The sequence below is a fragment of the Vipera ursinii genome (genome assembly GCF_947247035.1).
Source record: "Vipera ursinii genome assembly, chromosome: 1".
Taxonomy (NCBI): Eukaryota; Metazoa; Chordata; class Lepidosauria; order Squamata; family Viperidae; genus Vipera; species Vipera ursinii.
In genome coordinates, this window is record NC_139512.1 from 65,723,910 (window position 1) to 65,750,855 (window position 26,946).

A 26,946-nucleotide genomic window follows, 5' to 3' on the forward strand; every position below is an offset into this window, starting at 1 on the left:
CTGGTGACCTTTCCGGAATGAACAGACATACGCTAATGAATTTAGTCTGTCTGCTTTTATTTGGCTATTCTTACTACTGCATTTGGTTAAATAATCCCCAGATTGATCAATGCTGTCCTAGCCAAGATTCCAAACAAGCTAGAATTCAAAATACAAGACCAGATCATGGACTTCAGCTGTAGAAGAAAATAAACCAAGATTTTTTGTTCAAATGATAGGTCAAATTGAATGCACCCGCATAGAGCTCATTCAAGCCAAAGCAGGATACACCACAAGCCTAGTTTATTGCTCCATATGAACGTGAATATTAAGCAAAGCCAATTATGGTAGGAAGACATTTTAGAACAGGACCTTTTGTAGAAGTTGCAGTAGAATTTCTTTTGAGTAACCTCCATTAGTTTCATCTTCTTTCTTGCACTTCCATCGAAGCTGATGCAGAAAAACCACAAATTAGTTTTACATAGCGCAGAGTCCGAGGCCTGTATATCAACACCAATAATTTACTTTCATTTCTATCTATATATTCCAAAAACTGTTTGTCTCTTCAATTGGGCAAAATGGTACATCACAAGAGCAGCAATTTTTGAATCAATGTACCTCCAACGGGCTGTCTTAAAGAATGTATTGAAAGTCTGAGACCCATCACTCCTATGGGAATGAAATTTGGCAAAGTTGTGGTCACTTCAGCATTGCCACGCTGCTGTGCCACAATCAGCCAAAGTCAGGTGATTGTCATTTCCAAAACTCCCCGCCAGTTTCTTGCAAGCCAGCAGGAGGTTGGAACTCTTCTGAGGTGATGATGGCACGGTATAGCATTGTGGTTAAAAAATAAAATATTTTGTTTTAAATAGTCAGCTTCGTTGTGTCATGTGGAAAGAGAGGGGAACAACATGGTCAACAGATGACATCAAATGTCACTGAGAAGCTGTGAGGAGGAAGAGGAGGAGGAGGAGGATACAAGAATGGATGTTAAGGCCACAGGTCTCCAGAGAAGGAGAAGGAGCATCAGAGGGGGAGAGGCATGCACTTCTCCAGAATGATAACAAGAGGCACAGAAGAAGAGGGAAAGAGCTAAAGGAGTAAAGAAATGCACAACGTCAGGATCAGAGACAAAGAACAAAGAACAAAGGAGATGAAGAAAACAAGGATGAAAAGGCTGGACATCTCCAAAATGACAACAAAAGCCACAGAATGAGGAAACGATAACCCAGCAGGTCACAGGTTGTCTAGTGCTACTATAAATACAGTGAATTAGAAGGGGTACAGATACTAAATTAATTTTCACCTTGCATAAGAGGCATATGGAAGCAGTCACATTTTAGAATAACAAAAATTTATTACATACACCAAGTAGCATCTGGAAATCGGTCAATATTCCAAGTGACAGAGACTTAACTTCTAATTACCTTTATCCTAGTGCCTAGATTCTAGATTAAAGTGCAAGGAACACATTAAGGTGAAGTAAGTGACAATTCCCACAAGGAGCAGGGGTGTCAAGGGCAGTCCAACTGTGTGGGAGGCTGCAGGTGATCCATCTGGCTTCTACTGATGGAATGATAAATTAGTTGTTCATCTTTCTTCATAGCTCAAATTTTTGGGGATGTCTTACTTTGAGCTTGGGTGTTCCTGTGCCATTCCCTCCATACCCATCTTGTTTACCTCAAAGAAGAAAATCAAATAAAATGAAAAATATGGTTGCAATTATAGTTTTGAACCTAAAAAGAATATCCTTTTTGGGCTAAACAAAGTCTTAAAGCAATCCAGTGTTCTAGTTCAGTTCACCCGGTTTGATCTCCAAAGCTAAACTATTCTACTATAGACAAAATTTACACTATCCGGATATACAGGTCAATAGGTGCTCTTAATTTACTCAGTATTCCCAGAGATAGAGCATCATTGTCAGTAAGTATAAAGGGGAAAAAAACCTTAAGGAAATGGGAATGAATGGCGGAAAAGACTGAAAAACAAATCTCTCGTCAGTTGACACTGAAGAAATTGCAACAAACAGTTAATCACAAAGCTGTTGATTAACATTTATTAAACTAATTTTCATTCCTCACTTTTATGATAGGTATAAAGTTCTTGAGAAGTAAACAACTGTCTAAAGTCATATATGAAATAAATGTGACAGGGTAAGATGCAATCCTGGGCATCTAGTTTGGAAAAAGTTCTAGTGACTTCAAGGAAAATTACTTCTGAACGGACACTAAAGGTTTTTTTTGATGGATCTCCTAATTTAACTCTTCTTTTTCTAAAGCTTCATGTCAGAATTAACGCAAAATATTCCATCTGTAAAAAAGCAGGCAAAAGATTGCCTGGCCTTACTTCGTATTCGCTGCTTCTCAAGCCGGATTTGTTCCTGGATGAGTTTTTGTTGTTCTTCCAGTTGCCGAGATCCCTCTTCACGTAACCGTTGGATCTGGGATGAGTAGCAGAAAAGAAAAATCCTGGCAATATTACTTTAAGAACTGGCACTAATTTAAAAAAAAAAAATCTATCCTTTCGCAATTTTTTGGGAAGGAGGGAACTGTCATAAGTTGACCTCTTATCATTTTTCTAGCTCTACATTCTATTTACTGACTACAATTAAACAAACTAAAGAGCTTCTTTTTTAACATGTGAAGTACGAACATAGGAAACTGTCTATATCAGACATGTCAAACTCGCGACGTCAACGTATCGGAGCATTTTCGCCATTGCCGGAAATGGGCTGAGCGCGGCTTCTGGATGACGCATCCGGCCCGCAGGCGGCAGTTTGACACCCCTGGTCTATATCATCAGATTATTTTATCATCTTGCTTAACAATCTCTATATTTACTGGGGAAGAATTCCTAGCTTTGCAAACAAAAGTTATATTGAAAGATGCAAAGGACTGAGACCTGAAACTTTATCCATGCAAAGCAAGGGCTTTCCTTTGAATTAAATAATACATTTCTTTGTGCTTGTTGGCTTTTGCACTGAAGCCTGAAAAGCAAATATATTTTAACTAGGATCCCGACATCATCATTTTGTATAATTCAATAATTCCATTGCTCTTCCTGAACATGAATATAACAACCAATGAATTTCATATAAAATAGTATCTGTTTGCCATAATGACTTTACCTCTTGCTCCAACGTCCTAGTTATCTCAATCTCTTCTGCCTTGCTAACCTGGGAGTGAGCTTCTTTTTCCCGAGCTTCAAGATCTACAGCAAAGGAGAACAATCAATTGCAAAGGGATTTAGTTTCAATAGTTTTTATATGTGCAATTAAAAGGAAAAATTTAATATAGATAAGAAAGTACCACATATAGAAGACCATAAAACACTATTTGAAAATGAATTATATACATATATATATATGTATATATATCGGGAGAAGGGCGGTATACAAATTAAATTATTATTATTATTATTAAATGATGAACATGTAATTGCTAAAATGCGTAAACTTTTGTTAAGATTTGAAAGTGAAGAACAAATTAAAGAGTGTATGGTAAAATGGGCAAAGAACTTGGGTTACAATGGATCAGTGAAAGAGAATGTAGTCAAAAAGATTTGAAATTCAGTGTTCTATAATTTAAAAGAGAACTTTTATAATTTTTATAAAATGATAATTCTGCTGCTATATGTCACCAGACAAATTGTCTAGGATGGATAGACTGCTGGAAATGTGAAAAATGTGAAAGAACATTTTATTATGCACAGCATACCTGTGAAAAAGCAAAAAAAAGTACTGGAAAGACATGCGTATGATGCGAATTTTAAAATTTAATATTCAGATAAAACCTAGTAAAAACTTTAGTATGATTTCCTGATACACAATTAGAAGAAGACATGGACAATTGGTTTTCTATACTGTAACTGCAGCAAGGTTGTTATAGCACGAAGATGAGAAAATATGGAAATATAAATCAATTTTATATAAGCATTCCCGGGTTCAACCCCCCTCCCCTCAAACTCCATTTGGTTAGGATCCCATCAATTCTGGTTGTCAGGTCCTTCCGTGGGAAGAAAGGATCTTCGTGCATTCCTTTGTTGATTGCCTTCTTCCTAGAGCCCCCAAACAGACAGATCACTTTCCCCCTCAGATCAAAGGTTCTTTGAAAGCAGCTACAGATAGACTGAATAAACAATCCCCCCCTCCTTCTACAAGTATGGCAGAATCCCGGTAGGCACAATATTTTAACCATACATTTATGAATGTGATATCAATGGATTCTGACAGTACCTACAGTCTTAATGGTATATAAATATGCAGTTTGTAAATGAATTGCACGTATGACATTACTGTTAACGATCCTATAATCTTGGAATTTATTATCTCAATAAAAACAGTCTAATATAACCTACCAAGTTTGACTTTCTTTCTTCTTTCATCAAGTTTCTGGGTCCTTTCTGCTGCTTGTTTCTTGGCTTTCCTTACTCTATCATAGGCTGCCTACAGAAAAAGTAACAAGGACAAAACACACTGAAAGAAGGTAAGAATTACAATCACCTACTTAAAATATTAAATTGGTCTATTTGAATTGTTGATAAGTTATATATGTTTCAGTATCTTTCATTACCAAAGATCAAAAAGAAGAAAATGGATGTGATCCCGGTTATATTAATGAGGGAAGAATACAGAGAATAGCACTTAGCAATAACACTTAAGACTTATATACCGCTTCACAGTGCTTTATAGCCCTCTCTAAGTGGTTCATAGAGTCAGCATATTGCCCCCAACAATCTGGGTCCTCATTTTACCGACCTCAGAAAAATGGAACCTTGAGCCAGTGACAATCGAACCGTCAAACTGCAGGCAGCCAGCAGGCAGCAGAAGTAGCCTGCAGTACTGCATTCTAACCACTGAGCTGCCATGATGCAGAAGTAAAACAACAATGTTGTTTTTATAGGGTGTCTAAGTACATGTTTGATTCACTAATAAATTTAGTTTTAACATCTATGGAAGTTGACACAGAACTGAAAGTTGAGTGTTAGACATATGAAAACATTAAACAAATATGGAAAACTTGGTGGAGGGAAGAAATGTAAAGAAAATGTTGCCTTATCTACCTGTTTTATGTTATGTTTTTCTGAGCCTTTCTCTAACTAATATACTTTCCTGAAAAGCGTGTAGGAAAATGGGATATTCCTGTATAATAGCAGTAGGTAGCAAATATCCTTTCTTCACCATGAGAAACAAATCCATGTTATGAATGTATTCTTTCCTTACAGGTTCCATGCTTTATTAAAAATATGCCTGAGAGGCAGATGGTTGACAGTATACCTCTTACTCCAGGGTATGATTCTGCCTCTCAAAATATAGGATAAGATTCTTGTAGTGAACTAAGAAGGGGTTCTCCATACACAAACAAGTAATTGCCGATAAATGAAGCAACTGAAGCACTCTGGGCATCTGTAAGGCCCTTACAGATTTTCAGCGGCTGAAAAACGTGCAGAAAAGGTATTTTCTTGTCCAAACACTAACTTGCAGTGACAAAACCAAAAAATGTTTGCATTTATAACACAGAATCAAATCTCTTACCCTTGCTGCTGCATCTGTTAGAACTGCTAACGCCTGAGACAACTGATGGAAGAGTTCAGCTACAGAACAGAACATTAAAAAAAATAAATGTAAGCGCAGGGAAATTCATATCGTTTTAGCTGCGTATCATTTATTCACTTTACTTGGATAACTTAACACTTAACACAATAGGATCGAACATCAGAAATTAGGCTTATTTTAGAATTTAAACTCGCCCTACCTTTTAAAACTCAATTTGGTGCTGTTGATCATTAAGTGTAAAAAGGTAAAGGTAAAGGTTCCCCCACACACATGTGCTAGTCGTTTCCGACTCTAGGGGCCGGTGCTCATCTCCGTTTCAAAGCCGAAGAGCCAGCGCTTGTCCGAGGACGTCTCCGTGGTCATGTGGCCGGCATGACTAGACACCAAAGGCGCACGGAACGCTGTTACCTTCCCACCGTAGTGGTCCCTATTTTTCTACTTGCATTTTTACGTGCTTTCGAACTGCTAGGTTGGCAGAAGCTGGGACGAGTAACAGGCGCTCACTCTGTTATGCGGCACTCGGGATTCGACCCGCCAAACTGCCGACTTTCTGATCGACAAGCTCAGCGTCCTAACCCACTGAGCCACCGCGTCCCTTTCATTAAGTGTATACAGTACCTAATTAAAGATAAAAGATTCCTAAGTTCTACATCCTTAAATGTTTCATTTTTTTCACAATTAAAGGTGATAACTGAATTCTCTAAAAAGAAACACACTTAAAAGAACCAAAAGGATCATCCTCATAGGTAAGAACAATTCAAGACTACCTTGGCTAGCCTCTGAAGTGGAAGGGGAAAAGCACTGGAATGAGGATACCGTGCCGGTAGGAGGCAGAGAGAGTGGAAAGAAGACTAATTCCACCCCTCAATGGAATACAGGAGGCCCTCTAATCAATATTCTTTTGTCCCCTCAACATGGCTCTGTGGCCAGACCTGCCTCAATGACAGGCCATTTGACAAGATAGACGGGATGGGTGATAAAACAAGTGTGCGTATTGCTAGATTAAAGACTAATCTGACAGGTTCCTTGGCAGTGATGGGCTCCTTGGGAATTGTGATGGCAGCGTCTGTGGTAAAGATCATGGGTAAGGTAGGCCTTTGAGGTAATCTATTAGGAGGACCAACTCTAAGGACCACACTGGATCTCCTTCATAAATAAAGCAAGCTATGGAGCTGCAGCAAGTAAACTACTGACAATTAATTGTTCAGCAATGCAGATTAATTTTATTTATTTATAAAAAATTATATTGCTGCCCAATCGGGCAGCTTATAAAGATAACTGCTGCTGCTCAACAGTTTCACAGCAGCAACATTGAGACTGGCTCTGCTCTTCTCTTAACCATGAGTGGAAGCTTCTCCTGTCAGCATGACCTTGTAGCAAAAGTGTCAGCAGCCCTGGGTTGCCTACTGTCACATGTGGAGAATGTAAACACCTGAATGATAGTGCTGAGTGAGAGATAGATCAGTATCATACCAGTAATGCTATGGGAGAACCAGTTTACATCTAGTGATTTATCTTGCAACCTGTCTCACAGAAACTGCCATCTTATCTCACTAACTGTTACTGATTTCAGAATAACTGTTACATGCATTATTTCTACCTCACCGTATCATTATATGTTTGGGGGGGGCAAAAATCATTATATCATTATATGTTTGGGGGGGGGCAAAAATCTATTCACTTATAACACATAAAACAGTTATAAGGAGAGCCAGACAGATTTTTATCACAAGTCTCCGTACCTGCTTTGGGATTATCTGGATTTTTATCTGGATGACAGGTTAGGGCCTTCTGTCTGTAGGCTTTCTTAATCTGTAGCAAAAAGAAGAACGAACGAACAGTGAGGTCAGCGGACTGTATCAACTTTCAAAGTAATGGTCAATAACAATATCAACAAATTAAAAAGTGATTAAAAATTATCTCAAAAATTGGCAAATTTTGTGTATTGTGTTTCCCCAAGCATATCTGCATAATTAAAAAAATACCAACATTTTTCAAATATCTGATTTCATTGCAATGGAACATATACTTTTTTAAGGCTGAAATGGATTGGTGTTTAGATTCCTTCCAACATTTAGGATAAACTGAAACATTTAATCCTTACTCTTTACTCCTAAAGAGAAACAATGGGATGAATCAAGGTAGACAAATCACAGACATGTTAATCTCCATAAGGGTTACTTAACACTGAGTCTTAATTCATATTTCAAACAGTAAACCTAAGAAGGATGGAAGGCAAAACTGTACTAATCTGTACTGCAGTAAATATGTCTTTGGCACATGGAATCAATTAAGTCTTGATGATAAATATCATTGAACATTTGGGGAGATGTGATTTATTTATCCTATATAAATGGTTCTTGCAGAGAAATCAGAGGGGCACAACTGAGCTGTAACCTTCTAGACCAGGCATGTCAAACTCGTGACGTCACGTGACATCGCGCGATGTATCGGAACTTTTTCCCATTGCCGAAAATGGGATGGGCGCGGTTTGTCCGTGACGCTCTGGCCTGCGGGCCGGCAGTTTGACACCCCTGATCTAGACTGTAATTGCTCAGGAAAATAAATATTTGACAAGATATCTTTCTTAGCAGGTACCATATCTGATACTGACAAATAACTCAAAAAAGAAATGTCGTTTGATCCAAAACTATTAAATACAACGATTAAGCTTCATTTCATATTTGACTGGAACAATTTTTGTGAATAATGAAGGTTGGGTATACTTGTATGAATGATTTTCAATCTATCCTACTTTCAACATTATCTTTTCAGAATTGCTGTTTGTCTAAAAAAATTTAGGAAGTGTTTTGGAATATACATTTAGCAAATAAAGGATCAGTTCTATGAATCTAATTGTTGTAAATAAATTCAAAAATATAGCTACAAATCTGTGGGCAAATCAGGAACAATTCAAAATCCAGATTTGAAACATGTTTATTTTATTGATTTTTATCAGGGAAATACTCTCAAGTTTCCTAATCCACAAGCAAAGGCCATGACTGCAGCTTATAAGAATTATAAAGGAAATATACAGAAGAATTTATATTGCCTATGTCTGGCCAGAATTGTGTCTCAGTTTAAGCTGATGGATCTGATGATATTTTTCATCTCAATTCCAGAATTATGATTCTCTGACATTAAAAACTATGATTTTTTAATACAAATGTAAATTAAAATTTCATTTCTACTTATTTTATTAACTATAGTATTCTTTACCAGGAAATTAAATTGAAACTTATTCAGAAATGGCATATTAATACCCAGCTACCAATATACTATCCAAATGTTTATGGTAATTTTAGCACCATCTAATGGACTACATAAGTATTCCCTTTCAAAAAATAACACTATGCTTCATGTATACAGATAGTTCTTAGTTAATAATGGCAACTGGGACCAAAATTTCCATCACTATGTGATGCAGTTATAAAGCACAACACATGACCATGTTACTTAGCAATGGCACGTCCCAGTTGCTATCCTTAAGCTAATCCCATGCTGTCGTTAAGCAAGGATGTTACATGGTCGTCCATTTGTGACCTCCTGCCAGCTTCCCTGCTGACTTGCTGAAAAACTCTGGCAAAGAAGGTTGCAAATGGTGACCCATGGGATGCTGCAACATTGTAATTGTGAGCCATTGCAATCATATGACCACTGCAATGACAAAACATTTACAAAAATTGGTCCATTTTCTTGAGAGGGAAGAGTCCAATTTTCCCATTTCTTCTAGAACCTGGCATGGAAAGAAGAATTAACAGCATATCATAAATATGTATGGCAAAGGTACTTGTAGAGGGATTAGAAAGAGATTCCAAAAAGTGAGCTGTTTGTTCCCTTGAAGCAAACGTAGTGTAAGTAATTGCGCAGCAATGCAATTGCACTGGCACCTTGAGGCTGGGAGTTGCAAGCACACTTTGCAAACAGTTTCAGAACTCTCTTGAAATCTCTTTCTCTCCAATCTCTCTGCTCTGTAAGATGAGGGGAAGGGTGCAGCATAGGAGGCAAAGAAAAAAAACACAGGTCAGGCATAGAACGCTACTGAATATAATGGTGACCACGTGATTGAAGTTCATAAATGGTCATTAAATTACTTTTGCAGCACCATTGTAACTGTAAAAGGTCAGTAAACAAGGACCATCTGTATGATCCTGATATAATAATTCAAAGCAAGCATTTAATACTGGAGTGAATGTGAATCTCTATTGTATAGTCAGTCATATACATCCTCTCTTTCAAACTCCTTCAATCACACTATTGTTCTTCTTCCACTATCTTAGTTTTGTTTTGAAAAAAAGTGTTCAATTGTTTTAATCACCATTCTATTGTTCTAATTGTCAGTGAGGGTTGTATGTGGCCCAGAGCCATATTCAATAAGATTTGGGAGGAGGGGTGTTATATAAATTTGCTAAATAAATGTTTTCCACTGAGACCTGGATCAACTATAGCTTTCACAAGAATACTGATCTCAAGTGCAGGGCATCATAATCTTCAGGAACACGAGGCCATCACCCTGCAGTTTTGACAAAGTAATATTGGGTTTAGCCCTGTTCCCACGCTCCCAACCGCTAACACCTTCTCCACAAAGCTTGTCCTGGGTCTGGTTTCTCAAGCCCTCTAAAGCAGGGGATCTCCAACCGTGGCAACTTTAAAACTTGTGGACGAAGTCTTAAAGTTGGCAAGGTTGGAGACCCCTGCTCTAAGGCGCAACCAAATATTGGCACAGGAAGACAGGAAAACCACTAGCATAATAACCCACAAAGAATCCCTCTACTGGTCAATGGACGGGCCTTGAGGTAGATACGAGTTCTGGCACATTGTAAACAGGTTTGCTGACTAGCCCCATTTATTCCTGTAGTAAGGACCGTTTTGTCACTCCGTGGGCCATTTCCATGTGCATTGGACCGCGATCCCCATTTGCCCTGGCCAGTCACAAATGGGAATGATGGAATCAAATGCATCTGGAGGCTCTAGCTTCAGACACTGGGCTCTAGAGCTCATTTATCCGCGGAACCTCCAGAGAGAGATTAATACGTCTGGTTTATGCACGGCTTGTAAAACCAAAGCCGTTTCAAGAGCGTACGGTGCTTCTTCGGACCGCCTCCAACGTCTATCAAACGGGTATGGTTTCCCATCCCCCAGCTCGGGCCTTCCTAACCTCTTTATCCGTCGCTTTCTCGACCACGCCCAGAAGCACGTAGAGGTCCAACTCCAGCAGTTCTTTATCGACCGCCATTTCCCCCCGACTTGCTGCTTCTTACAGTTCCCGACCGGGATGATTCGCTCGAGCTCGCTCCCTTGCCCCGCTCCTTCGCCCCGGTAGCGATTTGGCTTCTGGGAAAACGTGGACTTTTCTCTTTAGAGCGTCTCTTCTCCCGACGGAAGATGGGAGCCGAGCGAACTACGATTCCCAGCATGCCAAGGTCCGCACTCGTCATCGTGATTCGGTTATTAGAACTTTCCGGCGCCGTGATTGGAGAAATCGTCGAAACCCCAGCAAGCGCTGCGTCAGGGATAGTGGGCGGAGAAGAGTCTCTAGGAAATGTAGTCACAGAACGGTACTGTATTGTATTGGCTGTCACCCGTTTAGACCCCCCAGGGTCGTAGGAGAGCTGTGAGTACACTCTTGCCGTCACTTGCGGTAAAAGGAGCAGTAGCCAGACTTTGAAAAAGGCAGAAATAGCCTGTTGGATTAATTAGGCTATCAGATTATTAGTCTAGATTACCCTTCCTTTCATATTGTTGCCTTAATCTTTTCCTTTTTCGTAAGGATCTTGGGGTAACCTTCCCGGTTCAGCTGCTGTGTTGTACCCCAACTCTGATAATTCCCAATGTGATTGTAGTTTTCCATACCCAGCTGGACACGGTGGGAATTTGGCTGCATCTTTAGGGGTGACAGGTTTGAAAAGTTGGTTATAGGGGAGTCTGCTGATTTGTTTCCCTAATTCACCATGGCAGTCAATGAAGAAACGAAAAGGGGGGGGGGAATTCAACAGTAAACATGTATCTAAACAGTTAATGTAATGGTCATAAATGTTGACTAGTGTCTTTTTTTCCTTTTAATAAAGTTTGTGCTGTTTTATTCTTTTGTGAACAACATATTTTTTTTGGAAGAGACTATGTTGATCTGCTATGGGTCTGCTTCTGAACGTTGTAAAGATAAAATGAATTAAAGGAATTGTTCTAGTTAAGAATTAGCGAAATTAGGATTAACACTTTTGAAAGATACTGGATTGGGAAAGCCTAATCTTTGAATTTTTGTTTTTTTCTCTATGATTTTAATTGTTATTAGGAAATCAAATGTATAGTAAGAATTTTTTTTATTATGAAAGCAAAATCAATTACCAGTGTCACATCTTTAGTAGATCATGTTTTCATTGAATCATTATCAGCATTTTATATTTCACTCTTATTCTTTGTTCTATCTCTGAAAAGGGAACCATGGGATAGCTGCTTGCAGACAAAATAGAATCACGTCCCCACTGGTATTTTTTGTGAAAACTCTTAAGAACCAACTCAGCTAGCATCATGGATAACAGGTGTTATGGCTGTGCATCAAAGTTTACTGTCTTCAAGAAACAGGCAAGTTTTTCTTCACTACTCAGTGTCAGCACTTCCAAAAACTGAACGTGGTAAATCTGTGTTGAGAGAAATGCAATCTCATACAGTAAAATGTAAAAATGTAGAATTCTCTCAGATTTTATGCTCATGCTTCAGATTCATGCTTCTTTTGGTTCCTGTAATCAGTTTTAGATATTTTAATATTTAGTTATTTTAATATTTTACATTTTATTAGTTTTTATGGATCTTTTTGGTTCTATATACTGCCCAGAGTCTGTTGGAGTTGGACAACTGTAACAAATTTGAATAAATAAATAAATGATGGATGCTAAGCAAGTCTCTGCCTTTCAGGTTCAGTTGTTGGATTGTTTTGTTTTTCTATAATAAAATAACCAATAAGGGATTTTTCCCAAAAGATGGTTCTGGTTTCACTTTAAAAAGTGGTCTGTCTACTTTGATGCACAGTGAATAGAGAATTCACATATTCTCCTTAAGAAATGAATTAAATAAGGTATATGAAATACAATGGTAAACTCATACATTAATGCTAAAATATTCACAGGGAAAAATGTGTGATGTATGTCATCTTTTTAAAATAACTTGGGTTTTGAGAAGCGTTTTAAAGCCCATTACTGCTTTTAAGAAGTTCTTCAGTAAATACTATGTTTTATCTGCCAGTGCATCACTGATGATGTTTTATCCATCTTAAAACTGGGTAAGAACTCACCAATGGGGTGGGGGAAATAATTTAAATAATAGCATATGACACCAACTTCTTCCTAAGGAAAATAAGAAAAGACTTCTGCCCAAAAATGTGTAAGTCTTGGGGAATTTTGATTAGCTAATTATCACTAGAGTGTATGCTGTGACACCTAAGCTCTTTTGTTTTTCCTTCTTTTTGTTTATTGTTTGTATAGCTGCTTGCTTGTTTTGCTTGGTAATTGCTTCAATATTTCTTGCCATTAGTTGTTTTAAAAAATAGCAGGATATAAATAGAATAAAATAAATGATATAGTACACTGGTGTTATATTCCATTGCTCTTGCATGTCAGATGTGTGCTTTGAAGGGACCTGGAGGAAAAGCCTTGTTTTCATATTGGCTTTCTACAGCAAGAGAACTCAGTTTCACACTTGCTTGCTTGCTTGCTCGTTCGTTCACGCATACATGCATGCTTGCATGTATTCATTCTAGCTGTCCATCTCACTTTTACATGGTCTAGGCCAGGGGTAGGCAACCTTGGCTCTTTTATGACTCGTGGACTTCAACTCCCAGAATTCTGGGAGTTGAAGTCCATGAGTCATAAAAGAGCCAAGGTTGCCTACCCTTGGTCTAGGCAGTTTACAATAAATCAAAATAAAATACATAAAATATACAATATAAAAAATAAAAGTAAAACATATAGCAGTCGGGCATAATCTAGCCCAGGGGTCAAACTGCTGGCCCACTGGCCGGCCGCATCATCCGGAAGCCGCACCCACCCCATTGCCAGCAATGGCAAAACCGTCCTGATACGTTGCGTGATGTCACATGATGTCACGGGTTTGACATGTCTGATCTAGCCAATCACCCACACAACCAGGAAACGAGCCCTAGCCCATGCCCAGGGCCCCTGGCTCAGGCACAAAGACCCACTCTTTCTTCCCCAGGAGGCCTTAACCAGCCAGGAGTGACATGAATGTAACACAAGGTCCTATCAGTCCTGAGGACCTTGTTCACTTTCTCAGGCCAAAGAGGATCCAACTCTCCCCAGATAACCAAGCTAGGCCCAGTACCAGTAACCACCACAGTATGGAAGTATCTCCCTGGATGAATCTTATATAAGAAGGAACCTTCCCAGTCGTCCTGTGGCAGTCTGCTTAAGAGTGCTTTTCTCCATTGATTTTTTTTCTCCCCCCTTCTCAGAATGGTTGCAAGGGTTGTGGTCGAGGATTTTGCTCAAGCTGCCTAGGATTCAGTGCCATTGTTCCTCGTTGTGGGGACACTCAGCAGAAGGTTTGCAAGCAGTGTCACGGAGAGTTAACAAGGTAAGGACGGAACTGAATTCTGATCCAAGTGATGGATTGACAAAATTAGAGAGCTCAATCAACAGCGAGTTGTCACTTTAGCATTCTGTCTATTAACTGCAATCCACACAATCATTTAGGAAATGTACTACCGTATTCCTTACTCTACAAAGCTAAATGTTTTTTCTGGACAATGAATTCTGGCATTAAGTTCAGATGCTTATTGCTCCAGGGTTTCTCCCTTATTTTGGAAGGTTTGCATTTGTTGTGTTAGTTGCGAAGTCATGTCCGACCCATTGCGACCCCATGGACAACGTTCCTCCAGGCCTTCCTGTCCTCTACCATCTTCATTCTCTGTCGTCTCCTTCTTCTATTGTCCTCAATCTTTCCCAGCATTAGGCTCTTCTCCAGTGAGTCCTTCCTTCTCATTAGGTCATTCTTTCTGGTGCTACTAATACTAGGCCTCTGCTCTTCCCCAGTAGCATATTGGACGCCTTCCGACCTGAGGGGCTCATCTTCCAGCATCATATCTTTTTGCCCTTTGGTACTGTCCATAGGGTTTTCATGGCAAAGATACTGGAGTGGGTTGCCATTTCCTTCTCCAGTGGATCACGTTTTGTCAGAACTCTCTGCTATGACCTGTCTGTCTTGGGTGGTTCTGCACATAGCTCATAGCTTCATTAAATTACGCAAGCCCCTTTGCCACGACAAGGCAGTAATCCATGAAGGGGAGGGTTTGCATAAAATCTATCAAATCTCATGATGCTTGAGGTGCCTGACTGTGTGTCACATAAGGAATGTAGATGGGGTTGTTGAATGTAGATTGGGTTGTGCTATATATTGTTGTTGTTAGCTGCGAAGTCGCGTCCGACCCATCGCGACCCTATGGACAACATTCCTCCAGGCCTTCCTGTCCTCTACCATCTTCTGGAGTCCATTTAAGCTCACGCCTACTGCTTCAGTGACTCCATCCAGCCACCTCATTCTCTGTCGTCCCCTTCTTCTCTTGCCCTCAACCTTTCCCAGCATTAGGCTCTTCTCCAGTGAGTCCTTCCTTCTCATTAGGTGGCCAAAGTATTTGAGTTTTAGCTTCAGGATCTGGCCTTCTAAAGAGCAGTCAGGATTGATCTCCTCTAGGACTGACCGGTTTGATCGCCTTGCAGTCCAAGGGACTCGCAGGAGTCTTCTCCAGCACCAGAGTTCAAAGGCTTCAATTCTTTGGCGCTCAGCCTTTCTTATGGTCCAACTTTCACTGCCATACATTGCTACTGGGAAGACCATAGCCTTGACTATACGCACTTTTGTTGACAGGGTGATGTCTCTGTTTTTTAGTGTGCTGTCTAGATTTGCCATGGCTTTCCTCCCCAGGAGCAAGCGTCTTTTGATTTCTTGGCTACAGTCCCCATCTGCAGTGATCTTGGAACCCAGGAAAATAAAATCTGTCACTACCTCCATTTCTTCCCCATCTATTTGCCAGGAATTGAGAGGGCCAGATGCCATGATCTTGGTTTTCTTAATGTTAAGTTTCAACCCAAGTTTTGCACTCTCCTTCTTCACCCGCAACAAGAGGCTCTTTAGTTCCTCTTCACTTTCTGCCATTAGAGTGGTATCATCTGCATTGTACAATGTATTGTACAAATGGTTATTAATGTATTTATTTTGCACATATTCTGATTTCCAAGTGTTAGAGGGACAGATTCAGTCAAAAACACTGGTAATTAGTCCCAAATAGGTTTATACGTTTTATAATGTAGCAGTTTTAGCCTCTATTTTATGACATTCTTTTTTCTTTTCAGCGGACCATCTAAGTCAAATTCAGCTAGATGGTCTCCACCAGAGAACTATAAGAAGTGAGTTCCAATAATCAGAAAATTAGTTTTGATTCATGATCTTTATATATTTGTAAAGCAAAGTGTACATGTGTGTGATGATGAATCACCAGTGGCCTTAGCCATTTAATAGCTATTTGTTAAATTCCTTTATTTGTTGCGGGATTTAAATTCCTTATGTTAACAATTCAAAAAATGTAATTCCTTTCTCAAAATAACTAGAGTAGGACTTTTCTCACTAAATATCTTGTTAGTTTAAAAAAAAAATCCAAGAACCCCTGATCAAGAAGCAAGCACTAGTGATACAGACATTGACAATAATATGAAAAACTAAGAATAATATGCATACACTAAGGACCATATATCTAGGATATGTATGACAGTTTAATATTGTGATACTGAAAAATTGTGCATTAAAATCACTATTTGTGATGTCACCTGGAATGAATCAGTTACGAATGCTTAACTGAAGGAACCAAACAAGGTTAAGCCCATTGGCTTCTAATGGCAGTGGAGCAGAGTTTAGCAACTAAGAGATTTCAGCTTAAGAGTAAAATTTTTAACTTTGGCCAATCTATACATCCAGGAAAATTAGGGTAGCAGAAGTGATTGCCAAATCCTGATACAATCTTCCTTCTGAACGTTCATGGTGATATGGTGGAACAGTGATTAGAATGCAGTATTGCAGGCTAACTCTGCCCACAGTCAGGAGTTTGATCCTGACCAGCTCAAGGTTGACTCAGGTCGATAAAAACGAGGACCTAGAATGTTGGAGGCAATTTGCCGACCTTGTAAACTCTCAAAGCATCTATAAAGCATTATGGAGCGGTATATAATTCTAAGTGCTATTGCTATTGTTATTCCTGTCTGTAAGGACTGATCCATTCACATGTGTTTGTAGGTTGCTTGCTGAGTCAATGCTGTTTTATTTCAGTGAAACATGAATGAATTTGGCAAACATCTCTCTGTTTTTATGTCTTGCAAGGCTCACCCCAGTAATTTGTCACCCCAGTAATTAATCTCTGTTTATGTGAGAGTGTGTGTTTGTGTGTGTGTATCTCTGTGTGTGTGTGTCTCTCTCTGTGTGTGTGTGTGTGTGTGTGTGTGTGTGTGTGTGAATCAAGTCTTAGAGAAGCATTTCTGGTAATCCTGTTAATTCACACAGGACTTCTTTTTGCAGGCGGATTGCAGCTCTTGAAGCCAAGCAGAACCAGATGCAGAGCCCTCGGAAAGGCTTGGTGAAATCTCAGAGTCAGACCGACTCCAGATATCGAGGGCTATCCAAAGAGGATAAGATTCTAATGGAGAGACTGGAGAGGCTCAAGAAGGCAGCAAAGCCTAGTGAGTTGCTCATATTTTCACGCTGGGGTCTGCCGCCGGTAGACCTTAAATCAGAGTTCAAGAAGAAAATTCTTAATGTTCAGTTTACACATGCAAACAGAGAAGCTGTCTTACTTACGCTCTGGAAACAGTTTCTAAAAGAAGGCAACGTGAGCACCAATTCCTCAGTTTTTCTTTCCATAGTAGATTAACACTGATCATGTTAGAATAGATACATATATTTCTTCCTTTCCCCCCCCCCACCCCACCCCTTAAATTTTGGTCTAGAAGTGCTTAATGTTGGGTTCTTGCTATTCTTTAAAGTTTGCATTTCGTTCTGCAGATGTTTTATTGCTGGGCTGAGTAGCATCATCAGTGCAGGGGAGGTGGAGAGAACAGTGCAGTAATTTTTCTGTTCACAGGGAAGAAAGATTAGGTGCCCTTTTCTGAGCAACTTGCTATTTAACCGAGATGATTTTTGATGGGTGTGTGGTGAGGCCGGTATTGATAGTTCCATAACCCTGAATCGACACTGCCAGTTTCTGCATTTTAAAACGTGCCATTTGGCCATTGTTTTTTCTATGTATAGAAATAATTTTATACTTCTTTCGGTCACTGTTAGCAAATAATTCTGCTTTTAAATTGTGCAGAGTCTATTCCATCCCAGGGGGAGATAGAATCTAGGCTGGCGGCCCTGAAAGCTGACTCTGGAAGACCCGTTCCGACAGCCCAAGAGATGGAGGACCGTTTGGCAGCCTTGCAAGGCAGAACACTTCCATCTGCAGCCCCCAGACCCGTAAGCTACCGTTGCTTAAAAACAGACCTTTTCCAGAGTTTTTTCTAGCCAGAGAAAATGATTGAAAATTACCTGGCCATTTCGATTTGCCTCCAGATTGCAATGTTTAAATGGGACAGAAAGGAAAATCATTAATATAGGGGGGAGTCGTTATTTTAACAGTATTTCATTTCATTTAATTACATGTAATTTCCTATACTTCTCTTGCTTTGGTCAGGTACACCAGGTCTCCAGCAGCAAGACCCAGGTTGAGCAGTCAAATGACTTGCTGAACCAGATGGCCGAAGAAGTCACCATTGATGAGAGTGGAGGCTTCACAATTACATCTCAAGGTTTCTCTTTAGCCTTAACGTGGATTCTTATTTTTGATGTAGAAATGGAAGCAAGTAGGTCCTGAAATCTCATACAACAAAGTGCTTCCCCACTGCTGTTCTTGACCAAGGGGCTGCAAAGATGCCCCTTCCACAGTCCTTGCATTGCTTCCAAAGCCGCCTCCTTAGTGCCTGGTTCAATTTTGATGAAGAATTGCCACTAAAATACTCTGGTTTCTATTTGTCTTCAGATTTTGTTGAGCTAATGTCACTGCTTCTTAATGGAGGAATAATTGTCTATTCAGTCTCTGCTTTAAGGCATTCAGGAAGAGAATAAAACCTACCATCTTCTGCTCCATTATCAAAAAACACTTCACTGTCAAAAACTTTTTCCTAATGTTCATCTGAAATCTGTATTTTCCTAACATGTTTATTATTTGGTTCTTGAATTCAGGGAAGTTAGAGAATAAATTACATTTTCTTCAGCGTGGGACACCCTGTCAGATATTTGAAAAGTGCTATCATATTAATAAAGGGACGCGGTGGCTCAGGGGGTTAGGGCGCTGAGCTTGTTGATCAGAAGGTCGGCAGTTTGGCGGGTCGAATTCCAAGTGCCGCGTAGCAGAGTGAGCCCCTGTTACTCGTCCCAGCTCCTGCCAACCTAGCAGTTCGAAAGCACATAAAAATGCAAGTAGAAAAAAAGGGACCACTACGGTGGGAAGGGAACAGCGTTCTGTGCGCCTTTGGCGTCTAGTCATGCTGCCCACATGACCACGGAGACGTCCTCGGACAAGCGCTGGCTCTTCGGCTTTGAAATGGAGATGAGCACCGGCCCCTAGAGTAGGAAACGACTAGCACGCATGTGCGGGGGAACCTTTACCTTTTACCTTTACCTATCATATTAATACTCTTATGCCCAAACAAGGCAAAACCTTTCTATAGGCTATAGGGATTCTTGTTTCCTGCCTTGTTTGACACAGCCTTTTTGAGTGCTGAATGCTGAGAGGATGAAAACTCTTAAATCAGAGGCTGGCTGAAGATTTTAAAAATGCTACTCAAATTTGCATAAGAAAGACAGAAGAGACTGGTGAACCAGCTACAAACCTTTGAATTATCTCATGTCTTTTAAAATTTTCTATTCAAAGTTACTTATTGTGAGACAACTAGCAATTGAATGAATAAAGTAGCTCCAGTATGATTACACTGTGGCATAACTAAGAGTGTTTAGGCTGTGACGTGTTTTATTTTTTGGCAAATTATTGTAATGACTGAGTGATTGTGGTGCAGCTCTGAATTCACTCTAGGTTTTTGCTGTTTCAGAAGTGAGGACACAGAATTGGAACGATTTAAATCAGACAGATGGTACCGCAGGCATCTCAGATCTGTCTCTTAGGCAATTGGAGGAGGAGAAAACTAAACTTTTGGCACAGGCCGCTGCTGAACTCAGGGAGGAAAACACCAGAGAGGAGAAGATTTTGGAAGTGGCCAAGCGACTGGCAGTTTTAAAAGGCAAAGATCCTGAGACAGGTATGGAGCAAGCAATATTCACATCAGCTGAGGAAGACTTTAGTTTATTCGAAACCAATCTTGGTTGGGTTAATGGGAAAATATCCAAGTCATAATTCTCAGAAGAACTTCTATTTCCTGGTGCTAGGATTTTGATTCTTTTAAAAGCAAGCAATTAATAGGTGTTGATAGCTGGGAAGAGATGTTAACGGGAATACTTTGCTGTTTTTTTTTCCCCACAAGCAAAGCTGTGAAACCAAGGCTGTCTTTGTTCCAGCGGGCTAGACGAACAGGGTACATTCATGGGGTTTCTCCAAGCCTGGCACCAGCATATGGCACTGCTGAGCAGCTGATGGGCCTTTGAGTCCTTTTGTTTTTGCTTTTCAAAATCTCGGTTGTGATTTCTGCAGTTATCCTGATGATATATCAGCCTAACCACTGTGGCACAACTGATTGGTTCACTGCTGTTATTGTCTATAGCAGACATGTCAAACTCGCGATGTCACGTGACGTCGCGCAACGTATCAGAGCTTTTTCGCCATTGCCAGCAATGGGGTGGGTGTGGCTTCCCGGTAAGGCATCCGGCCTGCCGGCCGGCAGTTTTACACCCCTGGTCTATAGGATACGTCTACATACGACTTTCAAATGAGAGGTTCTGATATTGGGTTAATCCTTCACAGGAGTTTTTGTAGAGGCCCCTGCCACTTCAAAGTTTATCCATTTTTACATCTCAAGTATACTTCCCTTAAAACAACCTCACTTCAATATTAACCGCTACTGGTAGTATTGCCTGTATGATTGTCCCACTGGCATATCAGCAGCACACTAGCCTCTTATCTCTCATGAAGCCAAGGAACTAAAAAATAACTAAGGCTGGCCTTTTTCTTTTAGTAGAAACTAATATGTAGAAATCAGTTTATGAAGGGTTTTTTTAATTAATACATAATAATTAATTGTTATATTGCAGATAAAGTGCTGTGAATGACACGTACAGTGAGCTGCCAACATTAATAAGTTGGATTAGCACTGGCAGTGGAAAAAGACAACCCTCTGATGCTTTAGAAATCATACTGGCTTTGAGAAGGGGGTGTCAGAAGTGATAGACAGCTCCTGAATCCTCCCAGAAAGCAAACTTAACACAGCACATTTGAGGCTGAAGGAGAACAGATCAATTACTGAGGAGAAAAGGATGTATTTTTGAGAAAAGGACCAAGGAGAACAAAGATGAGGAGGATGGCCTACTGGCTGCCTTGAGAGACCAAAGAATATTGCTTGCATATCAGATGATGGAATGGAGATTACTTGTGGATCTTTCAGGACCTTCCAGATCAGAAGTGATAGACGTTGGGCTGTCACTTATCCTCTCTTCTGCTTTATAAGGACCTCAAAGATTAAGGGTCAAATTAATCCCACTGCAATGGGAATAATTTATGGAAGGCCTAAATTAATGTATGGGAGAATTTATGGAAGGCAAGACAGTATGTTGTACAGCATGGATGTTTGCAGTAACATGAAATAGCAAAAAGCTACCTTTATGAAATCATGATCACATCTTCAGTTTTATTTTTCTTTCTTCAACAGTTACTTTGGATGATTACAAACTCCCCAATAGTGATGAAGAAGAGGAGGAAGCCATCCAGAGAGTTTTGAAACAGGTATCTTACAGCTGCAGGGTTAATCTGATAATCTTTTACTTCATACCCAAGCTTGATGTTTCCCATGTATTAACCTTTTTAACCTTCTAAGTGGGTTCAGAAGATAAAACTTTGCTTTGTAGGTTTTGCAGCTAAGTAAGCAACGGATGGAAACTAGTCAAGGAGAGAAGCAACCTAGAACTAAGGAGAAACTTCCTGACAGTTAGAACAATTAACCAGTGGAACAACCTGCCTCCAGAGGTGGTGAATGCTCCAACACTGGAGGTTTTTAAGAAGAGACTGGACAGCCATTTGCCTGAAATGCCTGAGCAGGGGGTTGGACTAGATGACCTCCAAGGTCCCTTCCAACTTTATATTATTATTATTATTATTATTATTATTATTATTATTATTATTATTATTATTATTAAGGATTGGAAACTCAGTGCTTATTTAGATGGTAACTTGCTACACTGAAAATTAAGAGTAGAAGGAAGCAGCCTCTGAGAGTACTTGTTACTTGAAAGAGGGATGAGTGGCAAATAAATTTAATAAATAAGTTTATTATATATATGCTATTTTTTTGTTACCAGCTTACTGAGGAGGCAGCTCTGGATGAAGCAAGTGGTTTCAATATTTCCCCAAATCAGTCTGCAACTGTGCAGTCGCATTCCACTGAGAAAACCAAGGTGAGCAACGCCCCTAGATACATACATGCACAGCATTGTGAAGCTAGCATCTTCAGGACTGCAGCTAAGGGCCAACGAAAAATTAGTCAGATCCCTCAAATTGTGTTTCTTTAGGATTATCAACTGTCTCCAGATGCCAGGCCAAAGAGCAAACACCTGTGGTTCTTATTCTGAAACTGAAAGACAAATGGTTTCTCCAGGGCCAACTTGCCCCAAGCTTTATACTTACCCATCATTTTGTAAAGGGCTGGCCAGTTTCTTTACAGAATTGCCAGCAGCCATCCAGGCTTGGGACAGCAGAGTTGATTTTCACATAAGCAAGGGAAAGTGAATGGGAATACATTTTTGTATTTCCAGGCATTAAAAACTGGTCCATTTCAGTTATCCAAAGAATTATTACAGGTATTCTAGTAATCCTACAACTTCATTGGAGGGAGGCTATGTAGAGAGATGCCAGCCTTGAACCAAGGCATCCTGGCTCAGAACGCTCATTGTTTTTCCAGTCTTAAGTTATCATATTTGGGTATTTGCTTATCATACAGTTGAAATACTTTAGGCTGCAATCTTACACAGCATTTAGCTAGATTACCTCTGAGTAGGTAAACATAGCTTTAGAAAGCAGAGTTCCTGAACTCTCAGTTGTTCTTGCCTCTGATTTTGGGTTCTTAGCCTATACCCTCTAAGTGCCCTGCTCATCTTTCTCCATCCTACCATCCGAATTTTTTTTTTGGTCTCCAGATCCATAGTGCATTTGTTTTTGAATGGAATAAAATGTGAAATTAGAACATCGTGCAAAATGCCCACTAACGTTACACAAATAGCTACTTCAGAGATACATTTTGGGTTTCACTGATGAATAGATTTAGAGGAAATGTATGGAATTACGACAGTGATGCCTACTTCCACACCTATCTTTTAAAACAAGCAGGAACTCTTATTATGGATTTTTCATAATGTGGTTGCATTATTGTAACTCCTCCGTTAGGCACAAGCGTCGGTTGCTGCTAAACATCTAATTGGGCCTACCAAAACACCGGACAGTGATGAGGAAGAATTACCCTGGTGCTGTATCTGCAATGAAGACGCCACTGTGCGCTGCCACAGCTGTGATGATGACCTCTATTGCCAGCGCTGCTTCAGGTAACGGGCAAAGTGTCATTGGGTGAAACACAGCTTCCCTTGCTATTTCTTTAGGAAACAGAACGACTGAAACAAAGCTCTTGAGCTGAAGATATCATAAATGAATCAGCATAATTGCAACAGCCTTGGTGGAGCAGTGGGCTAATGCCTCCTTAAGTAACACCAGCTGCCTACAATTAGTGCAGGTTCGCATCCCACCAGGCTCAAGGTTGACTCAGCCTTCCATCCTTCCGAGGTAGGTAAAATGAGGACCCAGATTGTTGGGGGCAATAAGCTGACTTTGTAATAATGCCGCTGGGGCCCCCCCGAAAGCCCTAATAAGCAGGCATACTCCCATATTACACCCCTCCTGCGTGAGCTGCATTGGCTACCAGTTGCCCTCCGGGTGAGATTTAAGGTGCTGGTACTTACCTTTAAAGCCCTACATGGCTTAGGTCCGGGATACTTGCAGGACCATCTGCTGCCGGGAACAAATTCCCATCGTCCAGTACGCTCACACAGAGAAGGCCTCCTCAGGGTACCGTCAGCTAGGCAATGTCGGTTGGCGACCCCCAGGGGGAGGGCCTTCTCTGTGGGAGCGCCAGCCCTATGGAATCAGCTCCCCCCTGAGCTTCGGATGGCCCAAAACCTCCAATCCTTTCGCCGCGGCCTCAAAACACTCCTGTTCCACCAGGCTGACCTGGACTGACAGGCATTTTAATTAATTTATATTTAGAATTTTTAATTTATTTTTTAAATTCTCTAATTTTAATTTATTGCACAGATGTTCTCAATTTTATTTTTATCTTGATTTCTGTACTTATTATATGTTTTGTTGTTAGCCGCCCTGCGTCCTTCGGGAGATAGGGCGGGATATAAATCCCATCAATAAATAAATAAATAAATAAATAAATATACATAGAATGAAGGCTATTGCTAAGCACATTGATTTGTGCTTAGATTGTAAGCTGCCCTGAGTCTTCGGAGAAGGGCGGGATATAAATGGGATTAAAAAAAAAAGAATGTATAGTGTTAAAGATACAAACCCTAGCTCTTGGATCCTATGAGGAATTCTCTTTAGGGTAGCAGCCTCCTGTAGCATTAAAATGATTCTCCCAAGAAATGGGGAATCTCCCAGGTAAGCACTGTGAGGAGAAGAAGGGGTGCAATTGAAAAGGGAAGTTGTTGGGAAATACCTTCATATGTCTGTCTCATATGTCAAAACTTGGTTACTTTGCTTACAGTTCCCAACTCTCCTGATTGGCATAGCCACCTTTTGGTCAACACTGGCTAAATTTTCTGTTTTGGTTTTTAGGGAAAGCCATGATGAGTATGATTGGAAAGAGCACAGAACATCTGGCTATCGTCCTCCCCACCAGCAAAAGTGAGCCCAAAGAGCATGATGGGAAAGGTTTGAAAAAGACATTGGCCAAAAATGTTTTCCACTGTACATCAGCTGGGCTACAAAAATCAACTCTGGAATGTTGAGGAAGGGCAAAGCTATACTTTGCAAGAACAAGCAGTCGCAATGAAGTTAAATAAAGACGGTGGAGCTGGTTTGTTTTATGAATAAGCCACGGAGAGTTGATATGGAAGGTTATTGTGTTCCTGAGGACTATGATTAGTGGAGAAATATGAATATTTAAAAAGTATTAAAGTATATGAAGAAAATATAATGAACTTGTGCTCTGCTTCTCTGCTACAAAAAAATTAGGGTTCTGATTTTTAGCAACTTATCAAAAAAAAATTAAGTCACTTTAAAAATTATGTACCATTGTTCATTCCTCAGAAAAAATCTGTTGCTTTAGGCAGTCCATGGACATTCCTGGGGTGGCCTAACTGGATTGAGGTTCACATCTGCATCATACACATTCTAGTATGCCTCCCATTGTCACTCCTTATCAAAGAAGTGTTTGGGCCTTCACAGGGTATGGAAAGGCTTTGCAGAGACCAAGCCAAATGCTTAGTAAAGTTACCATTTCAGGTTGATATCTGTGGAAGGGCTTCTGTCTCCTTATGCTGATCTCATAATCAATTTCATGGTTTCTTAAGCACCCACATTCACTATTTTTTCTTTCAGTTATACCAATCGTCTGTTAAAATGCACATGGAGGCAAGGCGATTGATTGCAATGTGGGTGCTTAAGAAACCATGACATTGAGACTTCCTAGATACTTCATTCCTGAAAGATCATTTTTTTTCATTTTAGGTGTACAATCTCTTTATCCCCTCCCCTCTTGTGATAAGGCCTTCAGTATGTTCCTCAAAGGCTGAGCCAGCCCTTAAAATGGATAGTTCAGATGACAATCTTACAAAATAATGTTAGAGTTTACATTCTCCTTTATTGCTTTGCTTTTCTCCAAATTAATACATGAACCCGTATGGCTGAAATTATTCTACATATCTGAATTTAGGGCAATAAAATGACTTTTCTTCCCAGACTTTCAGCTCTGCAGAAACTGAATTTCTTTTCTGCTTTAAGAAGTTACGATTGTGTTAATCAATTTAAAGGACTAATAACCCCCTCCCCCCACACACACTAGCATTAATTTATGTCTATCAACAGCTGATCTGCAACTGTATTAATTTCCTCACTGAAACTTTTGTCCTTTGCATGTAATTGTGACTTAGATGAATTAAAGGACAAACTTCTATGCCAACTTATGAATTTGGCAAGAATCTCAATGCAATCAGATATGAACAAAGAGATTCATTCAAATTGTCTCAGGTTCAGTGAATTGCAGGATAAATAGATCTAGTAATGCCAGCACAATTTCTAGCATTGTAGTAAAGTAAATATTACCAGGTTTGGATAATTTCGAAAGGTACAATAAATATTTCAACAGGCAGCAAGTTTTAAGTTTCACATAAAAATGGCAAAATTTTAATTCATGATTCTGTATTGGAAAATAATGGAAACTTTATAATGTGGAAACTATTTTGAAAGTTAATCATTTACTTATACATTTAAGCACATTACAACACTAAAACTATATCACAAAGATTAAATCAATGAGCAAATAATTGAAATCCCCCAGGAAACCAATAAATAAACCTTCAGAGGAATCAACAATAATTATACTGAGTTTTGGAAAGTATGACAAGAACATTCACAAGGGAAGAAGAAAACAATAAAGCACTGCTGTTCCTGGCAAAAACCCACCAGCCCCAAAAGAAAAACGAATCATCTAGAACAGGGGTTCCCAAACAGGGACGATATTCCAGGGGTTGCGAAAACTTGGGTTTAGAAGTTTCAAAATTAAAGTGTATATGCATAATTCATTATTTCAAAATTTTGTAAGGGGTGCGAGAATATATCAGAAGCATTCTAGGGGAGCGGGGTATAGAAAAGGTTGGGAGCCACTGATCTAGAACATACAGTGTAAGAACTGCAAATAGCCACTGTGTAGGACAATCAGGGAGAAGACTAGCAGAGAGCATCCATGAATACCAACTAGAAGTCAGAAGACATTTTGAAAACTTAATTTCATAACACATGGGACAGATTCAACCATAGTTTTATTTGGGAAACTGTGAGCATCCAAGATTAAGCCAAGTCCAAAAACATCAGAGAATTCCTGGAAGCCTGGCACTTAGACAAATCGGCCATCAACAGCACGTGGAGATAAACAACATCTACATGC

At 39.8% G+C, this 26,946-nt stretch overlaps 2 protein-coding genes across 3 annotated transcripts in view; one reads left to right on the plus strand and one right to left on the minus strand.

Moving 5' to 3' along the window:
• DNAJC17 (DnaJ heat shock protein family (Hsp40) member C17) overlaps nucleotides 1-10,927 on the minus strand; it is a 44,661-nt gene extending 33,734 nt beyond the window's left edge. The window contains exons 1-8 of the mRNA XM_083365956.1: nucleotides 10,692-10,927; nucleotides 7,276-7,345; nucleotides 5,513-5,571; nucleotides 4,336-4,423; nucleotides 3,107-3,189; nucleotides 2,326-2,419; nucleotides 1,610-1,659; nucleotides 352-429 (exon numbers count right to left, since the gene is read on the minus strand). Coding sequence (XP_083222082.1) covers nucleotides 352-429; nucleotides 1,610-1,659; nucleotides 2,326-2,419; nucleotides 3,107-3,189; nucleotides 4,336-4,423; nucleotides 5,513-5,571; nucleotides 7,276-7,345; nucleotides 10,692-10,769 — 600 coding nt within the window. The 5' untranslated portion in view covers nucleotides 10,770-10,927. The remainder of the gene's footprint in view (nucleotides 1-351; nucleotides 430-1,609; nucleotides 1,660-2,325; nucleotides 2,420-3,106; nucleotides 3,190-4,335; nucleotides 4,424-5,512; nucleotides 5,572-7,275; nucleotides 7,346-10,691) is intronic.
• Nucleotides 10,928-11,043: 116 nt separating this feature from the next.
• ZFYVE19 (zinc finger FYVE-type containing 19) lies at nucleotides 11,044-24,978 on the plus strand. 2 transcript variants are annotated; one of them, XM_083350158.1, is made up of 12 exons: nucleotides 11,044-11,147; nucleotides 11,969-12,115; nucleotides 13,998-14,119; nucleotides 15,895-15,948; nucleotides 17,108-17,268; nucleotides 17,898-18,043; nucleotides 18,261-18,375; nucleotides 19,675-19,881; nucleotides 21,442-21,515; nucleotides 22,088-22,183; nucleotides 23,169-23,323; nucleotides 24,618-24,978. In XM_083350158.1, exons 2-12 carry the CDS (start codon nucleotides 12,062-12,064, stop codon nucleotides 24,688-24,690), a joined length of 1,257 nt encoding a protein of 418 aa, XP_083206284.1. In that variant the 5' UTR covers nucleotides 11,044-11,147; nucleotides 11,969-12,061; the 3' UTR covers nucleotides 24,691-24,978. The 2 variants fall into 2 exon arrangements, with proteins under 2 accessions (XP_083206284.1, XP_083206285.1); XM_083350159.1 differs by having other exon boundaries at nucleotides 11,073-11,091.
• Nucleotides 24,979-26,946: the final 1,968 nt, after the last annotated feature.